The 19748-nt window shown below is 33.3% G+C and overlaps 1 protein-coding gene across 4 annotated transcripts in view; it reads left to right on the top strand.

Moving 5' to 3' along the window:
* LOC118197748 (uncharacterized) overlaps positions 1-19748 on the top strand; it is a 429345-nt gene that overhangs the window by 77612 nt on the left and 331985 nt on the right. For 2 of the 4 annotated variants that reach the window (XM_085815785.1, XM_085815783.1), the window contains exon 2: positions 17579-17711. In XM_085815785.1, coding sequence (XP_085671911.1) covers positions 17579-17711 — 133 coding nt within the window. Of the gene's footprint in view, positions 1-15737; positions 15897-17578; positions 17712-19748 lie in introns of those variants that run through there. The other 2 variants (XM_085815787.1, XM_085815784.1) reach the window with 2 other exon arrangements.

Raw genomic sequence — 19748 nt, 5'->3', positions numbered from 1 at the left:
AGGGAGGCAATGTTTTCGGTAAAAAGATTCGATATTGAGTTTTCGGTGAATGAGCGTGAATTAGGGTTCTCACAGCATGTTTTGACTATTTTTATAATGATGTCTATCTGTATATATATCTGTGACGTAAGTGTGGGGGGGGGAGGACTGTTTCTCCATCTCTTGTTGTATATGTGTCACGATTTTTTCGTCCACGATAACTCTTATTTCAACTTTGCAAAATTTTCTGTTTTCCGTATTTGAGTTTTTTGCATTCAAATAAAGGTTTTTTTAATTAATAAAGATAATAATTTTGGATAAGATTAAAATACCGGAAGCAGTATTTTAAGCCCCAAACAGTTTTTAATGGACGACCGGAAGTGATACTTTACTTGAAGTCCATGACATCAAATCAGCAATCAGCATAATATTTTTACGTTCTGTACGGGTTCGTGTGGATTTAGAGTGAATAATGACAACAACACTTGATGGGATATTGAAACATACTTTATTGGCCAGTATTATCCAAGACACCTCCGAAAGCACCTTTAAAGTCGTCGAAGAACTACAGTAAACACGCTGAATCAATCAGCGACACAGCCTTCAGGCTATCACGGCGAAGACAGCTTCACAGCAAAGCACCAGAGTACAGCCCCCGACTCTGCTCGGTCGTTCTCGGAACTCCACATACTCTCGAGACTCTCCACGCTACAACTTGAGATGCACTCGACGACACACAGAGCACAACTCACGACTCTTCGGTTCAGTCGTTCACGCAACTCAACACGCTCTCTCGACGATGCACTAACCGCGATACACTACGAGACTCTTTCAGTGCACTCGGCGACCCACTTGGCACTCGCTGCCCGGCAGTCAACTCGATCGACTCCGTAGGGATTGACTCCCTAGACGAGACACCAACTCGATACTATCTAACTCGCCTTCTAGACGAGGCACTCACACTCGCCCTCACGACGAGGCACACACTCCCTGACTGCGGGCCAGCAGGGTTTATGTAGCTTTCGGCTTGTGTTCGAGAACATTCTGGGCTAAACCGGTGAGAATTCGTTCCAGAAGGTTCTCCATCCGTCCATGGGTTATCGCCAATTTTGTCGTCAAATGGGCGATTTCTTGCCAAATGTGGCAACCCTGCCCTCCCTTGCCATTTTATGGCAACCCTAAACTTGCTTTGCGGAGAAGCCATCTTACCGCAGCTGTACAGTTCGTAGCAATATCTTGTTCCCATACAGGGGTTTGGCGCTTGCCTTGTGGTTTCTTCCTATTCTATTCTAATTTTTTTGCCGCCCCTAAATTCTGCCACCTTTTGCGACTATACAGGTTGCATTGGCTCTGCCATCGGGTCTGGTTGCATATATAAACCAAACCATATTGCTGTAGGTGAAAGAGCATTGTTTACAGATACTTAAATATTGCGGAGATAACGAGCAGATCAAAATGAGTTTAGTTGATTTGTTGATTTTATTGAAATAGCATAGAAGATAATTAAATTATGGAATTTTTCGTTCTTTCTTTTCTTTTCTTTTTTTTTTTTTTTTTTTTTTAGAATTTTTTATAAAAACGTAATTTTCTTTAGTTAAAAACCATTTAGATTATATGTTATTGCATTTCCTACTAAAATGTAGTTTCCTTGTACGGCTTATTAAATTCTACACAGCAATTTTATTGTTGCTCATTAATTATTCATTGTTCTTTATAGATTGTTCATTTAATGTTCTTTCATTTTTATTTCTTCATAGCGAGTATAAAACTTTCCTAAATGTAAGCATATAAACCACATTAAATGTTAGATTTCGTTATTTGTCAGTTTGTTTTCTATTCAAACCCCCTTAAAAAGTCTTTTTCATGATTTACATTCAAATTCTTTTAACTTAAAACACAATTTTCGGAATTAAACTTCCTGCATGTGGGTTCCCTCTTTTTGATACATTCTACTAAATTTATGTTAGGAGATAATATAATCAATATTTCTTTAGTAAATAAATTATTATTATCTTACTTTGCGCAAGTATTATAAAAACTTGTTTTTGAATTCAATGAATTTTAGATCATTCAATATATGTTGATATACTCGTATATATATAGAATGAGTTCAGTAAAAAGGGAGGTACACAACTAGATGTTATAACAGTCCCACTTACGAAATTCCAACGTTGTACGGCTAATTGTTTTTGAGTTATGCGAAATATATACATACGAACATACGTACAAATGTCACAAAAAGGTCCATTTTGAATTCACTTTACAATTTGTTTTGGAATAAGCAGTTCATTATTCTGTCAGTACATACAGACATCACGCAAGAAAATAATCAAAATGGATTCACGAATGGTAAGAAATGGATATTTCCGTTGAAATCTGGTAATACTTCCATTACTTTGTAGGGATTTATATTTATTTTGAATAACCAGTTAAGTTTAATTTTACGTTCTTTCTTATAAGCCTTAATTCTCCTATTTGTCAATGCCAGAATATTTAAATTTGGTAGCGCACGGGAAGGAAGGCAAATTCTACCATGAGGTGTGTGTGTGTGTGTGTGATTATGGCAAAGCCTCGAGGGCTATCTGCCTAAGGGAAGGGATGCCTTCGTGGAGGACTTTCTAAGGGAAACTGGCTCGTATACACGTTACACATGGGGAAAACCACGAAAACTCCCATGCAGCCAGCCCGTTCGCGGGATTCAAACCTCGGACCGAACTACCAGTGTTCAGCGACTTTACCGCTCGGCCGCTGGTGGGCTCTACCATGAGGAGAACTGGTTCAGGAAATTAGATTTTGTTTGCAAACGACCAATGGAAGTGATATTTTACTCGTTGCTATGATCATGATATTGGAGAGAAATCATGGGTTGTCCACATCAGATTTTTATTTTTTCATATTTTATTTGCTTATTTATTTATTTTGTTGCTGATTTCGAGATTAAAACGGTATGCAGAATTCCTGCACTTATTAAAATAGTTGAAAATTAATAAAAAAAAACAGCTTCTAATCAAAAAATTTAAAAATCATTCAACAGAGAAAAATGCCATTCAAAACTTATTAGTGGTACTAAGTAATTTTTTAAATCTTTTGCTGTTGATCATTAAGTTAATAAATTTCACTTTTAATACCTATTTCATTCACGTTACATGAGGCTATAACTATATCCTTACGAAAAAGGCTTTCTTATGTTTTAGCATGTACAACTATCTAATAATCTGCTAATTTCTGTATATCTGGTAATCATTTAAAGAAGTTAATATAGCAATTTAGCAGATACCTCTGATATAAATAAATAGCATTGCGCTTCTAGGCAACGGCGTTGGTTTCTCGAGTTATCAATTCCACAAATCGGCAGATTCAAGATACCAATAACTAGTGCCATTTCTAGGACATCACAAATCCTTTGGAATGTTTACACCTCTCTCCCTTCCACTTTTCAGAAAGAATTCCACTGTATTATAATTAGAACTTTTATCTGAATCTCACCATGACAGGATCAAGGCGAGCATGGATTCAGAGCCCCACGGGCAACATGTTTCGGTCATGCTTTTAATATAATAGAAATGGAGAAAATGGCTGCTTCAACTAACAGATTGATATGCACCTAAAATACAGGCTGTACAAATTCATTATCTGACGCGTATCGAATTTAGTACTTTAAGCTGAGTTGCTTGAATAGTCTACTCTAATCCAGTTCTGGATTTCATATGAAAATATTCTATAAACACTGCCAAAAAATAGATGAATTCGAATACCGGCTAAGAATTTTAAGAAAAGATGTTGCTGAAAATATTATGTAAACATTGCAAAAATAGAAGGAATTCGTTTACTGTCTTAGAATTAAAAAAAAAAAAAATGTTGCGGAAGATGATCTGCAAACATTGCAAAATACAGGAATTCGTTTACTGTATAAGGTATTTTCACCCTCCTTTCCGCATGCCTTCGTGGTGTAATTGAAAGCATACTCGACGCGTATTTGAGTGGTTCGGAGTTCGAGTTCTGGCGAGGACATTGCACATTTTTCAAGTCTCCTGCTTCAAAAGAACCTAATGACTCTACAACTGTTTAAAAATTAAAAAAGAAAATATATTGCTGAAAATAAATGAATGAGTAATAATGTATGGCGTAATTAATCAATTAAATAAGTGACCGGATGGATAAGATAAACGAGTTAAGATGCACTCACGTTTTCGGTAGTTGGGTAAAAGACATCTGTAGATGAACTATGCATTATGCCAAGTGTATTTACTTTCTGCTCTGTTTCGTTGAATTCAACAAAAGCATTTTGTATTAACAATGAAAGTATAAATACATACCACATGTGGTACTCCTTTTAGAATTCCTCCTGAATCCTTTGGTGAGGTAAATAGTGACAAGGAAACAAAGACGATACTGTCCACTCCAGAAGATCAAAAGTTGTAGTACGATTCCGAATCGACCTCAGTTTTCGACATGATCCATAAATAGGTCTTCTCGGAAGCCTTTGAAATTCCTCAATGTTTCCGTTTTCTTAGTTAGACTTTTACGTTTTACTTGTGTTCATTTTCTTTTCTGATCTTTTTTGAAAAAAATACAGAGTTTCTTTTGCTTCTATTAATATGATGCTAAAACGTATTTCAGAAATGTATTGTGGAATCTCGGATCACCGAACACAGCAAGGGGAAAGTTTTCATGTAAAGATTTCCACCTGATAAAACAGTAGTTATAGCATAAGAATTTCCAATGATAATGCTATGATTCAGTTTAGAAACAATTTAAAACATCGGCAACAACAAATCCCATTGAGCAAATTTTGAATAGAACAGAGGCGAGCGGCGCCTTAAAGACCAGGAAAAGATTAAAAAAAAAAAAAAAAAAAAAAAAAGTGCCCTTTCTCGTAAGAAAATTACCTGATAGTTTTATGGAAGGCAATTTTGCATCCTACATTATTCCCTCATTGTTTTCCGTTTATATCGTCAACTCTCTTTTATAGGGGCACAATAAAATTTAGTTAAATTTTCATCTATTTTATCTGTTTAATAATGTGGTTATTTATTTATTGTTTTATATTTAATGATTTGCATTATTGATTTTGAGCAACGAACTTGAGCACAAAGTACGCAATGTAAAGTTTAAATAAACAAATACCTGTCGTCTAAGAACTAATTGCGTCAATTCCTATGAGAAATTACTTCAGCTTTATTTTTAACGAACATTTTGGTTAACAAACGGCCTTCAGAAACGAATTAAATTCCTGAACCGCAGTTTCACCGTATTTCCAGAATAACTCAATTCGACATGAATCTGTAGATGAAACTTGTGTGCAAATAAAATGATTCATTCAGTTTAAAAAGTATTTGATATTAATTTTGGAAAAATATTGTAGGGTTTTTCTGTATCTGGAAGCTTATGTTAAATGTCCTTTAGACCCTATTAGATTGGAAGCCAGTTACTGCTTTAGTCGGAGACAATTTTTGTGATTTTTAATCGAATAAAATCGAATTACCTTAAAATATCTTTCTGTTGTAATTAACGAAAATATGTGGTAATATTTCATTCAAATTAAAACGATTCTGTGAAAAGTATAGCGTTTAATTCCGCTCAGAATGAAATGTTTAAAAAGGTGTTCTTTCAATAGGATTCTGAAATATTATATAAAAGAAAAATATATGTATTTATCCATATATTTACAACGTAATTACAAAATCTTTACCTCCGATCATGTCAAAAACTATTGATCCTTAATCGCAAGTCACTGATTGTTTTGGTCTCCAAGATGGGTGCGCCACTGCTTCCAAGGTAGTACAACCTCTTCTCTTATTTTCTGACTCCATACTTCATAGAAGGAAGTAAAAAGGGTGTAAATATGCCAGGAAATATGGTAGTTTTTGCAATGGTTTGAGATTCGAACCAAAGATCTTCTACTTATCAGCTGAGACATGATAACTTCTTACACTTTAGATCACGCTCTTTGGCCTAAGATATACAAGACACTCTTGACTAAATTCAGATGGGCACGGATTATCGTCCACCACATTTTAATTCAGTGATCACTATAAAGACCATTAGTTTTTTTTTTTTTTTTTTTTTTTTTTTTTTTTTTTAAGCAGAAAATATGAGAAAATAAAGTGTGCCTTTCCAGAGACAGCATGCATTTTTTACTTGCGAGCTGAACATGATAACCACTAACACCAACGTGTACGACAGAAGGCAATAATTCTTTACAAGTCACAACGAAATGCAATAATCCCTTTTCATATCATAACAATACTAAATTTCTATTGTGTAACGTTTTAATTCTACGGGAAGATCATTTTAGATTTAAACTATTTTGTAAAAAATTAAGCACCCCAATCAAATGATGAAGTTTTCAATTTGATTTTGACATATACGTATTTCACGGAACAAAATTAATAATACATATCCCAAATCTGCTTTTTCATTCGAAAGTAATAAAAACTGCCATTTTTTTCTTTTATAATTTCTGGCAGTGATCCACTTATTAAAATGTTATCCATGCTCGTAATAATTGGGAAGACTTGCACCCCAAATTTTTGGTTAAAACTGGTGGAATAGCGGTATTGCGGCTTTTAGTCGAGAGCAGCTATGCAGCAGCTTGCTTTCATTTCTACAGCTACAAATGGCCCATTGCCAATAATGGTCACTGGAGAAAATAAAATAAATGGGTATGCCATTAAAACTCAACTGTACACGCCCTTTATCTCATAGCTGAGTAAAACTCTATTGATGTAGACGTCACATTTCTTATAATTTTTTTTGCAGTACTTTGAGGGTTGAGCTGACGTAAAACTTCGCTCGTAGTTGATTGAAGACAATTTATTATTAGTATAAAGTCTTCACAGACCTTGTGGTCACAACCCTCTTTTTTCATTTGTTTATTCTCCAAAGCACCAAGATTCCCTATCGAGATATAGTAGTTACTATTTCAGTGCTATTTACGGAGTTGGCTTAAAATTTCCTCCCCTGGTGTCAAAATATCCTTGGAGTTGTGAGTATTTTTATTACGTTTTAAAAAAGAGGACATAAACATTTTTTATAAGGTTCAGCTGATTACGCGTGTTTCTCTTTAAACTTTACTGATGGAGCTTTATTGAAGTTTATATTTAGTCGTTTATTGTTTAAACAATTTTTTTTTGATCAAATTAAGTTAGAGAAAATTCTGTAATTTTTCTAATCTTTCTAAAATAATTTTTTTTTTTTGAATGTAGTGAGGAAATAAAAAAAATAATAAATGAATTTACACTTTATACATTCATTTAGTTTCGTAGAAATAATTAAATTGTTATCCCTTCATCAAACCAACGATATGCAGATTAATTTCTATCAGTGTTTATTCTTCGAGCAGTACATACATTTTACGTAATATTCATGACTTAAAAACTTTTATCCGCGAGAGTTTCAGGAATTTATATAATTCAAACACTGTTCTCTTTTTGCGATCTGGCACAAGTGATTTTGGCATTTTCTCAGACTACATGAAACTAAATTATTTAGAATATAACGAAACACACGACGGTTATCTGCTTAAGGGACTACATTCATGGGAGCCGTTGTAAGGGAACTGTTTCGTGTTCACGTCACAGAAAGAAAATCATGAAAATTCGTATGCAACCAACTCTTTTGCTGGGATTTGAAACTGGGTCGAACTACCAGTATTTAGCGATCTTTACCCTCGATCGTTGGTGAGCTCTTTTTACTAGAAATAAGACTACGCGCAGAAAAATTTTGAAGACAGACATTACGTCATCAAAAATAACTTTAAAATAGTAGAGTAACTGAATAAAAATTTTTCCGTTAATCAAGAACAATGGGTGCACATTAGAGAAACTGCGTTAAGAATGGCGGTGTTTGTAATGAAAAATATTTAATAACTCAGCTTTGAAAAGGAAAAATAAACAGTGTGTTTAAATTACTTGGCTTTCATTTATAAGATAAACACTACACAAGAATGATAACGCATAACGTTGACACGGCTTAGAATTTGCACCGATATAGAATCTGCACTAGCATATGATCGACACGGTAATTTTTTTTATTATGTTGTAATAATAAATAAAGGGATTAATGCTCCCTTTTCCGGAGGGATAATCATCACGGATACACGATTGACTTTTCATGGTATTAGCACCGCTATGACATCGACACTGCGTACAATCGACTCAAACAGACAACTGATATTACCCTAAGCATTAATAATAGCACAGACTCAAAATCAAGAGGATTAAATTTTCATTTAATTATGGGCTTATTTAATTACTGTTATATTGCAGTTATTTAATTACAAGTATGGAGTTATTTAATTATTTCTGTAAGCCTCGTGGCATACTTTGCGGAACACGAGGAGTTTTGCATTTATTTTCTCAAATTAAAAAAAAAAAAAAAAAAAAAAAAAAAAAAAAAAACCGTCCATCATTCTTTCTAACCCAAACTGATATTTTATGAGATTTATTACTAGTTAACCCTACTTATACAGGGTGATTCAGAATTCATCATCAATATTTGGTGGGGAGGTAGTGAATAGGAAAAGGAGATTTCACATAGGAAAGTATGGGCGCAGACGGAACGCATGGTGATGTAGTGATGTAGAGGGCGCTGTGTGTACACAACTTCTATACATAAGCACAGCTATTTGGTGCAAAGAATCTCTAAGGAGATTCTTTGATTTGGTGTGTGCAGCCAGTCGTCATTCGACTAGGTGACTTTGCAGAAGTAACATGAAACGGTATACTTGAAATGAACTTGCAGATATGCATGTAAATGCCAGGCATATTCCAAAAGGTCCGGTTATCCATGCAACGCCATTGTGAGTCATGCATTCTAGCATTTCTAGCACCTCTAGCAGTTCTAGCACCTCTTGTAAGTCTGTAAAAAGGAAGCAAAGAAATGTTACATGTAAGATAATAAATGCTTTTTTCTTTACTACTTCCTTTTTATGTGTTCTTTCCATCATTGAACTGAGGTCATTTTGCCCTACTATATGGCATATGCGCCCATGCATTCCTATGTGAAATCTCCTTCTTTTCCTATTCCCTACCTCCCCACCAAATATTGATGATGAATTCTGAATCACCCTGTAGACTCTCCACTCTATTCTTTAAGAATGATTTAAAGCACTATGAATGTGGTGCTTTTCGCCATCGTTTCTTTATACATTTGGCACCGCTGGCCTCATTTTAACATTGCGCTTTAAAAATTGTAATTCCTTTTTCCCCCACGTATTTGTGTGAGAAAGGGTTTTCATCAGTAACTCAAGTAAAAGCACAGTACTGAAATCGATTTGATGTATGTGCCAATCTCAAACTCACCAGCATACATCCAAACATAAAACACCTGAGCAAGAATCGGCAATTTCATTCAACCCATCCATCAATGTCAAGCATCAACATTTATTATACTTTTGTTAATAAGTTTATCTAAACTGTTATATCTTTGAATTATTAGAAAGGTATAAAGATTATACAAATTGTAATATCCTTTAATTGTTAGAAAGTTTAGATTGTTTACTTACCTACAGTTTAAAAAAATTCGTAGTAACCTAAGCTTAAAAATTTTGCTTTCGAAGGAAACAAGAATCAGGTGGTCCGCAGAACATTCTAATGGTTCCCATTTGAAAAAAGATTAAGAAACGCTGATTTAAAGTGAACCCAACTATCGTACCACATCAAAGATCGTGACTTTTTTATATTTGTAGGGCAGATGTTTGTCTTAACAAAGAAGTTTTAATCTGTACCTAGTACAGAAACACACGTAACTAAAACAAAGATAACAAATTATCAACTTCTCTCAAGGATTCATAATTAGAAGACCCAAAGTTAAATGACATCGCAGCTGCTGTGTTAATCACTGTTTGAATTATAAATGTTCTTTTTGAGTCGAGCGCACGTTCTTTTCATGCAAGTGTATGCAATTATTTTATTTCTTTAAATTTCGTTTAATTGTAAGGGAAAATATAGCATGAGAAATGTAATTAATGTAAATTTTTCTTAAGATAAGCTAACAAATCTCTGTGGTCAGAAATATCTGTAATTTGTTTTTCTATTTTTCTCGTACCTCAGCGTCGATCTATTAGACGGGCTGGTAAGCTGTTAGTTTTGAGAGCTGCCGTGCTTGCAGGAGAAATTCTTTAGTCTATCTTTCAGATTACAACAGTACGTTACATATTAATGTAACAAATATTCCTCCCCCCCGTATAACATTAAACACTTTTTTTGTGGGGTTAGACTGTTTGTTTGTGAACAGCAGCCTGCTCGCCTGACCGCAAGTAGCCCTATGGCTTAATTAATCTGGTTTAGTTATAGGTACAAACATAGCACACACAATACACACAGTAAAGTAGAATTCCCACTTTTGTTCGATTAGTATGAATATAATTCATAATCTTTCTTCATAGACCTCTTGCCTTGTCAAACTTTAATAAAATCCATTCTACGCTTAAAAGTTTCATTTTTATAAAAAAAAAAAAATTTCTTACATCTTTTAAATATTTCATTCCAGCTGCCGCAGAGGTAGGAGTTTTTAAGATTAATTCTTTTGAAGCACCCAGGAAAACCTCCATGACTTCCTGAAATTTGATTTTAATCTATGTCACTATATGCTTCTTCTTTTTACCTCTCCTTTCCCCCTGTGTGTCTTATCAGTCTTATGTCGTTTTTAATTTTTTACCGGATATTTTCTATAATATGTAGGTATAATTTTTCACAAGGTCCTTTTTGACTCCTGCGGCTCAGTTGTTTCAGTGCCATTTGTGTAATAGCCTCTTCGACCAACGCGTTCGCCCTCTCATTTCCAAAACCCGCATGTACTTTTATTCAATTCAAAATAATTATTTGCCTCTCCAGGAGTTCAGAATAAAGTACTTTTATATCTAATATCTCTTCATTTGTCTGATCCGGACAGGAGAGTGCGTGTAATTTTGAAAAATTATCGGTATATATATATTAATTGTACTCCCAATTTTTAGGAATCTTTTTATTCGCTTTAGAGGCATTAGACTGTAATCTAAAAGTTTCAAAATGTTAGTTTCCCCACCTCTTTTTTATTTTTTTCATTACGAAAAGATTCAGGATATACCTCTTTGGAGAGTTAATAGCTTTTATTTCACCCATTTCTTGATAGAAACATTTGTTGCAAGGCTCGTGCGCAAGCGATCCTGAAACAAAGCACAGCTGTTACATTGCAGTTTATTAAATTTACATATATATATATAATATTTAAATATGTAGTTAAATATCTTCTTTATTAAATCAGTCACTACATGGCATTAATCTACAATAAAAGAATATCAACAAATATATATATTCTTTTATCATTTAGTTTCGCAATTTTGAACAGTTCATTTTAAATGCCGTATTTATTAGCATATTTCTTCCCGTAGTTTTTAAGCATGTGATTTAGAAACTTTTGATTTATGGTAACAGTGCAAAATATATGAACAAATAATAGAGTAGTTTGCGTAAGTGAAAAGAATATTATTGGTATTGATAAATTATTTGAAATGCATAATATAAAAATTTTAGTGTGTCTGTGTGTCTTTATGTGTGTTTTTTTAATGTGCTACGTTTAACATTTTAACCATTATGTACCGCGTATTTTTCTTCTTCCTGCTTCAAGTGGTAATACGAAAGTAAGGAGGGAATACGTAAGTAAGTAGGGTATATAATTTTATAAATCTCTTTAATTTTTAGTGGGTTAATTCTTAAATTATATCGTAACTAATTAGTTAAAAAATTTTTCTGATGTTGAGCTGAAAATCGTATACCAAGATTAGACTGCATTTTAAAAATATTTTTTAGTTAAAAAATGATAATGGTAATGTGTTTAAAAAGTTAAACTGTAGTCGGAAGGTTTCTGACTATAAATTAAGTTTTGGTACCATGATGAAGCAAACTATATTAAAAGTCTAATTAATGTAAACATAAATCTTTAAAGATTTGTTTCAAAATAATGACATAAAGAATATTTTATAATACAAAATATATTCAAAAAGCAGTTTTTAAACTTTGTAAATATATCCGAGAAAGCTAAGTTTTGAAAACATTGCATCACATTTTAAATAAACCATTCATAGTTCAATAAACTTAAAAATAAACGAATCTAGTTGTTACTTTTGTTTTCCCTTTTTATCCACATTGCAAAGACACCACATTATTCTATTATTTCTATATAAATTTTAGCAATACTTAGTTTGAAATGTAAATGATTCAGAACCACCATGAAACAACTGCAGGCGTGCTTAAAAGAATTTTATGTTTTCATAATTTTCGTGTTTTGTTAAGCAAAAATAGATTTCACATTTTTTCATGAGTTGGTTTAGCCTTATTTTCACCAACAATCGTTTGTTCTTTTTGTATTATTCTTCATCTACTCTCCTTCAAAATCAAAAGCTCTAGAATTAAACTGAAAGTTATAAATAACGATTCAACAAAGCCTCATTTTAATATTCATGGATATGTTTTTAATGAAAAACATAAATTTCTGCTGTTGTTAGCAGGGGCGGACTTAGAGGTCGTGCATGTCACAATCGCAAGGAGCCCGGCTCCAGAATCGAAACGGCTTCCAGTTCCAAGGGCCCCGAAAATCACTTTTCGAATTCAAAGAAAAGCAATGTAAAATATGAAACTATACAAACATATACTGTGATTTAAAAGAAGTGAGCCTCTTCCAAAATTTTGGTGAAGTAAGCTCCCAGTGCATGAATCCGAAATTACTGGGCTTTCGTGTCCGCTGACTTTGTTTGCATATGTGTCATAGTTTTAGAAATATCCTCCCCCCAAACACCCGGAATTTTATTTAGATTAATCTTATAGTTTTTTTTTTATTTTTTATTTCTTCTTCCTGGTGGAAAGCCCGAAGTTTCTTTTACATAACTAATAATTCCGTATTTTAAAATTTCTTTATTGTTCTGAGTTTGTTAACATAGGTTTCACAATTTTTTTAACTTAAAATTCCCGCCATCTTTTGAGTTTTAATACAAAAGTAGTTTTGTGTTTGAAAAATTTCTTGCCGTAAAATTATCTTATATAAAGCACTTATCAGACCTATGGACGCGAAACACAATATGAAACATTTCCGAGAAACGCTTTCCTCACAGAACAAAGCAGAAACTTCTGATTAGTTGATATATGGCGAAACAGAGCTTCCGTTGCAGTTTTCTTCCAGCATCGATAAATATTGCGAGCATGCCACGAAGCAGATCACTGGTTTGATATTGGTTTATCCAATTATGACAAAGCATGTAGTGTGCCTGTGCAGAAGAGAATTTTCGTGGAGGACTTTCATGGGAAAAATGGCTCAAATCCACGTTACACATGAGAGAAAGCATGAAAATGCCCATGCAACCAGCTCTTCGCTTGGAATAGAACGCAAGTCGAAGTGTTCTGCTACTTTACCGTTTGCCGCTGGTCGACTCAGCAGATCACTGTGAATGCAATAATTTCCAAAATCCTGCCGCTCAAACTGCTTAGAGAAACGCGTTTGTCATTGCGCTACGCGTCCGTTGGTCTAATAAGGTCATAAGTTATAAATGGTGCAACCTTGCAAATTATAAAGCTAGTGCAGTGGCATATCTCTCCTGTTATAAATACGCTAATTTAAAGATTTTTCGCAAGAAATTTGCCGTCCTCGGGATCAGCTATATCCAGTGGCGTAGCGAGGGGGGGGGCAAGGGTGTGTATGATGCCCCGGGCGCCGCTAGCAGAGGGGCGCCAAATGTTCTCCAAACAAGATTTTCATCATATCACTGTTTTTTTGGGGGGGAAGGGGGCGCCAAAAAGGTATTTTGCCCTGGGCGTCAGTTATGTTCGCTACTCCACTGGCTGTATCCTCCCCAGAATTCAAACCACAGATCTTCCGATTTCTGACAACATGTGCTACAGGTTACATGATTAGAGCATGCACAGTAGACCCCACTTGATGGATTGTGGTTAATGTTATCATTCGGGTATTGTTATCGATTTGTCGAAGTCCCGCCCATTTGTATGTGAAAACAGGGAATATACGTCCTTTATTATGATCAATAATTCAGTTAATATAATCAAACTATTACAGAATAAATTTTTTAAATTAAAAAAAAGTTGCCAGATAAAAGATAAATTGGTCAAATAAAGTCAAAATAGATTTTAAATGTTTCCAAGTGACAACGAAATGTCGCCAAATGAGAAGTTAAGTCGCCAAACAATTTGGTTTTGGTTTTAAAGGACCATTTTAAATAAAGCGAAAAAGCAACGATTTTGAGGGCGGTCAGACACAAGTCAAATTTTTTTTCTTTTTCACTGGGGGAAAAAAAAAATGGTCGCTGAAAACGTCTACCACAAACTAAGGCCGCTTAAATTAAAATTTTACATTGGCATGTTCTTCTCAGAGAGGATGTTTTCCGAATATTAAAACTAGGGATACCCAGCATCGGCCAAATAATTTCTACAAATGGTATGATCAGTTTATAAATAAACTTCTGGATGTTAAATTCTTAGCTATTTTGAATGGTATTTTCTCTTATCGTTTAATGTTTTCATTTGGTTAATAATATCCAAACAGCCATGGACAAACGGGATCACAATTAAGCGGCGCCTATTTTAGTTCCTTGTTACATCACCTTTCTAAGATCGAACTTTTAAGTCTTATCCTCAAGCATAATTATTCTTAGCGGACTTCTTTTCTTACCAATAGAAAAGAAGCAACCCAGTGTCAGCGCATGTCCATGTTTCCAGATCCTTGCTTTATTCTAAGCATTTATAAAGCTTCACATTTCTGGATTTTAAAAATTTCTTTTCCATCGATTTTTGTTTACGTAGAATTTTCGTGTATTGAGAGCATTGCTTATGTAAGTCACATAGCTTGGGGCAGTGGCGAACATGCAGCTGTCGAGGACCAGGGGCGAAAATCTCCCTGCCTTTCCCTTTATTGGAGTGATCCCCATATAAAATGTCAACACAAATATAACAAAAAATTTTAAGACTAAATAAAAAACAGCTTACATCTAGCAGACAAATATTTAAAAAATGTGATTAATTTTCTGTTTTTGATGATTTAAAAAACGCTTTTAACTTCTCTGTCAATAAAAAAAGCTAAAACTGTTTTTTTGCGAGCTTCTTCAAATTTTTTTTTCACTCCATTTCTACAATAAATTTTATTTTCAATGCAAACCACTTTTTAGCTACGTTCCTTATATCCCTACATTGTAGGTACATATGATTAAAATCTTAAGGCTATTGAGGCATTTCCTTGATTAGAGTCCTGAGACGGTCCCTCTCCCCTTCGGTACATCCCTGGCTTAAGGCTCTTAAAATTTCTTTGCTACATTTATCCAAATTTCGATCTTTATGTGCCATGAAATAACGTGTGACATTCCGCTCACCGCAGTACACCCACATAATTGCCAACCATTTAAAATTTCATCCTGTCTAAAACCTGAAAAAAGACTGTTTATTAAGAAAATTGTGCCATTATATTTAACTGCGCATTATCCTCCGCTGACAAACCCTGTCATTTTTCAAACATCTCGAAAGATTTTTTATGCTCTTGTTTCTTTTATTTCCTTTGTGCTGCTGCCGAAGTCTAAAATAAATAATATTCTCTGCTTACCCCCTTCTACCCCTCGTCCTGCCTTTATACCCTCTCGGAAAGGGGGTTTTTGATTAGCGTAAAAGTTTATTCATTTATCACAAGCCAACCAGGAAGTGATTCATTGACAGTGGCGGTGGTAGTTGCTTTTAACCCTACAATTACCTTACTTAGTCGAGAGTATGTCATCCTTTCAGAGTCTGCTCTTCTCTTAGTGGTGTTTTCCGAAAACTGGTTCAAGGCATCAGAGTTGTCTCTACTCCGCTTGTTGAGCATTTGTTGTTTCTTAGACTTCGTCGTTTGTGGTGGACGGCGGAAGATGTGTGGATTTTTATACTGAGAGCTGTCGATGCCGACTTGTAAGTGGGTATTCGTAACTGTTGATAAGAAATGAACGAAATTTTTGAATTAAAATAATATATTAATTGCATTTCCTTCCTTCTTGTGATGAAATTAAAACTTGACTAATAGTATAGGGTTCACATAATTTATAAAATATCCGATTAATATATTTTTACCTCATAATATTCGAATATATATAACTTCGATTTATATAATTTATATGATATTAGAAATCTAGGAATTTTAGATATTTTTCTTTGTAATTAAAAATATGTTAATCGCTGTTGTTGATGCTTGCGGTTGGGAATACATATAAAAAGAGTATTTTTTGTATTCTATATAATAAATAAATCGCTTCAATTATTATTTGAAGAAAAAGTAGTATGTTATCATTTATTATTTATTGTAAATATGTGTTTTGGAGAAATCTCTTAAATTTCTTGCTTGTAAAACCACCGAAATTTAAAATAATTATATATAAAAAATTCAAAATAATTATTTAACTGCATTTTCTTGCTTCTGGAAACCACCAAAATTTAAAATAATCGTATAACAAAATTCAAAATTATTATTTAACTGCATTTTAGCTATAAAACATTGTAAGTGGGCGGAATAAATGAATGCATTAGAGAAGAGCATATGTGAGCTAGATTTGGCAGCTTCAAATTGCAAATGTGCTAATTTTTTTTTGTCTCTCTCTCTCTTTTAATGACTGTTAAATTTTCTCCCTAATTAGATAGAGAGGTTGAAGGGGATGAGAGAAAGAGTGAAATTCTAACTATAAATTATATTCAATAGATAAATTCTTAACACTAAACTGCATAACTGAGAAGTATTTGGGTAGAATTATGAGTAATATGTCAGGAATAATATTTATGTTTTATTACAGTACAGTCAAATTTGAGGGCTATGGAGTGTGTGAGGATTATGGAGATTTTTCAAAAAATAAATAGATATCCGTTATTATTTTAACAAGCTTTGTTCTGATGTTCGTCTTTTCGCTATCTTTTTTGTTGAAAAAATACCAAATTTGATAAAATTTCCTACCATGTAGTTTTAACGCAACATTCTGTGAATGAATTATTCATAACAAAAATGACAATTTTTTTCACATAACATTTATTAGGTTCAAAAAATGGTTTCAAAATTAACCTAAAAGTTCTTAAAATAACATATTCAAACAGTTTTGTTTTGGTTTGGTTTATATGATTGCAGCAAAGTATAATATTCTATCTGTATAAATATTTACATATAGTATATGTAGTATAGCATATATAGTTATCAGTGTAAATATTTGCATGTTTACAGTAAAATACCGTTTATACATTTTTCAAGGGACTTCTAAAAAACAAACGAATGAAAAGACGGTTAACTGAAATTTTAGTTTAAGAATGTTCTATGAATAATTCAACTGCTGAATTTTAAGGCTAATTCAATATGACTAATATTATACAAATTTAAGCTTATCATTTTACCTATAGGTTTTTTTCAAATGCGTGGGTTAAAGTGAGTAATTTCAGTGGAATGCGGGTTTAATAGTGCCTCTTTCGACATTATAATGTGGCAGTCTATGTCAAATTCTCTCTCTAAGTTGATAAATGCTCATGATGTTTCTGTAGCTGTGTCTTTGAAACGCTCGTTGGACATGAAATTTCTACTTTGTAATTACTTTTATTTATTTATTGTTCTTTTCTTTCAGCAGCTGCATCTACACCTGGCGGAGGGAGCAAAGCTGCGGAGACGGAACACGGCAGTCCCAGGCCTTCGTCTCCTTTCCCCGCCATATCTCTGAGAAGAACGAGGTTTTCCAGCGTCCCCCTGGTGCAACTGAAGTAAGAACTACTTATTCGTCAACGGGCAGTTTATCAAAAACGAATATCTTAAGATGCAAAGGATTTTTAAAATTGTCGTGTTATCTCATCGAAGATAACTCGGCCTTTTTAAACGGACAACAGATTTTTTGAAAATGTGAATATGTCTTCTCAAGAGATCCTATAATCCTTAAACCTAATTATAAAAAAAGAGAGAAAGACAAATAACTGTTATGGTTAACTAGACATCCAAAGCAAACAGTTTCAGATGTAAATATTTAACCCTACCAGGACAATCTGAAAGGGCTCAGATTTTAACGATCACCCAAATGTCACAACCTTTGGTTATAGACATATGCTTCTAAACATTCTTCTTCTTCTTTGCAGACATATGTTTGGTTATAAGTCAACGCAAAAATTAATGTTTTGGCATTTTTAAATTTTCAAAACATTAATTTTTTAAATATTATGTAATCTAACATTTTAGAAGTTTTTCCAGCCGTTATAATCTGGAAAATATTGCACTGGGTATAAAAGAATAAAACCCAAAATGTTTGACTTCCTTGCGACGAAAATTGATCGAAATATTTAATGTCAAAATCTGTGATTTTTGATGTCATATTCAATTTGCACGGAGGGGCACGATTAGTAAATAAATTAGAATGAACCGTGTTTGATTGCCCTCCCTTAAATGCCATTCACTTATATGTTGTGTGATGTACTAATGTCCTTAATTTATAACTTTCTATAATTTAAAAATCTATAATTTAAAAATTAAATTGTTAATCTTTAAGCTTGCAGGCCCAGCCCGTATGTTTTTGTATTTTTAGGACTAATAGCTCATCGCTATTTATTTTCGTTTTTATTTTGATTTTAATTTTGATTTTAGTCTAGATTTAGGAAGTTTAGGTATTGTTTAACATATTTTAACACCTTAATGTGTCATTCTGTGCGGACGCGTCGGGAAATTGGAACAGAGAATTGAGACTATTAAAATTTCCAAGACACTTTGTCTAAATTTTAAAAATTTTTTAGCGAAAAAGTTTCAATTGTCTGTTTCGGCGAAACGCGTAATGGGGTTAGCTTGATTCGACGTTCAAATAAATGAAATTTCCCTTGAAAAGCCAGTTTGGAAGTCGAATTGGGCTAATTTACCATTTTCCGCTTACTTTTTATCTGTTTCGGTTTTTTTAATGTTTTACATGTCTAATGGTTTGATTTTCATATGTATTAATTTTTTTTAAAACGTGTTGAACCTTTTGGAGCAGCAGCTCTTGGTAACTTTTAGGCGAGCTTACTACAATTTTTATAATTTATAACTTTGTTATATTTGAAATAGCGTAAGAATTCTCGGACAAATAATTTGTGTAAGTTTTGAAAATTTAAAAATGTGCTCTTAATAGTCGCATGAAATTTTATTACTTTAGAATCATAACCTGATAATCTTACAAAAATTTCATTAAAGTACAGATATTTTCATTTTTAATTAATTCACATAATACTGCCATTTGACTACATCTCCATATTTAAGCCTACCAGTGTTTTCTAGAACACGAAATCTGTAGTATTCTATGAATAAGATCTCTATCGTGAAAAACGTATGTTGATCTCTGTTTTTCACAATAATCTGCATACTACTTGTTATGTAGTCTCTGAGCATCAGAAACCTTTTTCTCAACGATATTTTATGTTTAGCTAAATACAAATGCAAGTAGTTCTCTCTTCAATTTGTTTACGGCCCCTGAATACGATCTTCGATTTTAATATCAGATATCTCGATCAGCTTTCGTAGTGCGGGCGTCAATTTTGTTTGAAATAACTAATTAATGTAGAAAAAACTATTGAGCATTTAAATATTAATTAAAAAATGTAAAAGCGGGGAAACTATAAAAGCCTTTGGCTTTCAGTTTTTGTAATAGAAAAGTTTTCTTAAATCAATCTATTTTTTTTTTTTTTACCAAAAAAGTTAAAATAAAGTAATTAATATAACTTATGAAATAATTTCAGTTTAAGACTTCTTCAGTGGAAAATTAATCCCCCAACTCAAAAATTTTTTAT

This window comes from Stegodyphus dumicola, chromosome 4 (assembly GCF_044657685.1).
Source record: "Stegodyphus dumicola isolate Sdum_Otavi_A_Nest chromosome 4, ASM4465768v1".
NCBI lineage: Eukaryota > Metazoa > Arthropoda > Arachnida > Araneae > Eresidae > Stegodyphus > Stegodyphus dumicola.
This window is presented reverse-complemented; position numbering and strand designations above follow the sequence as displayed.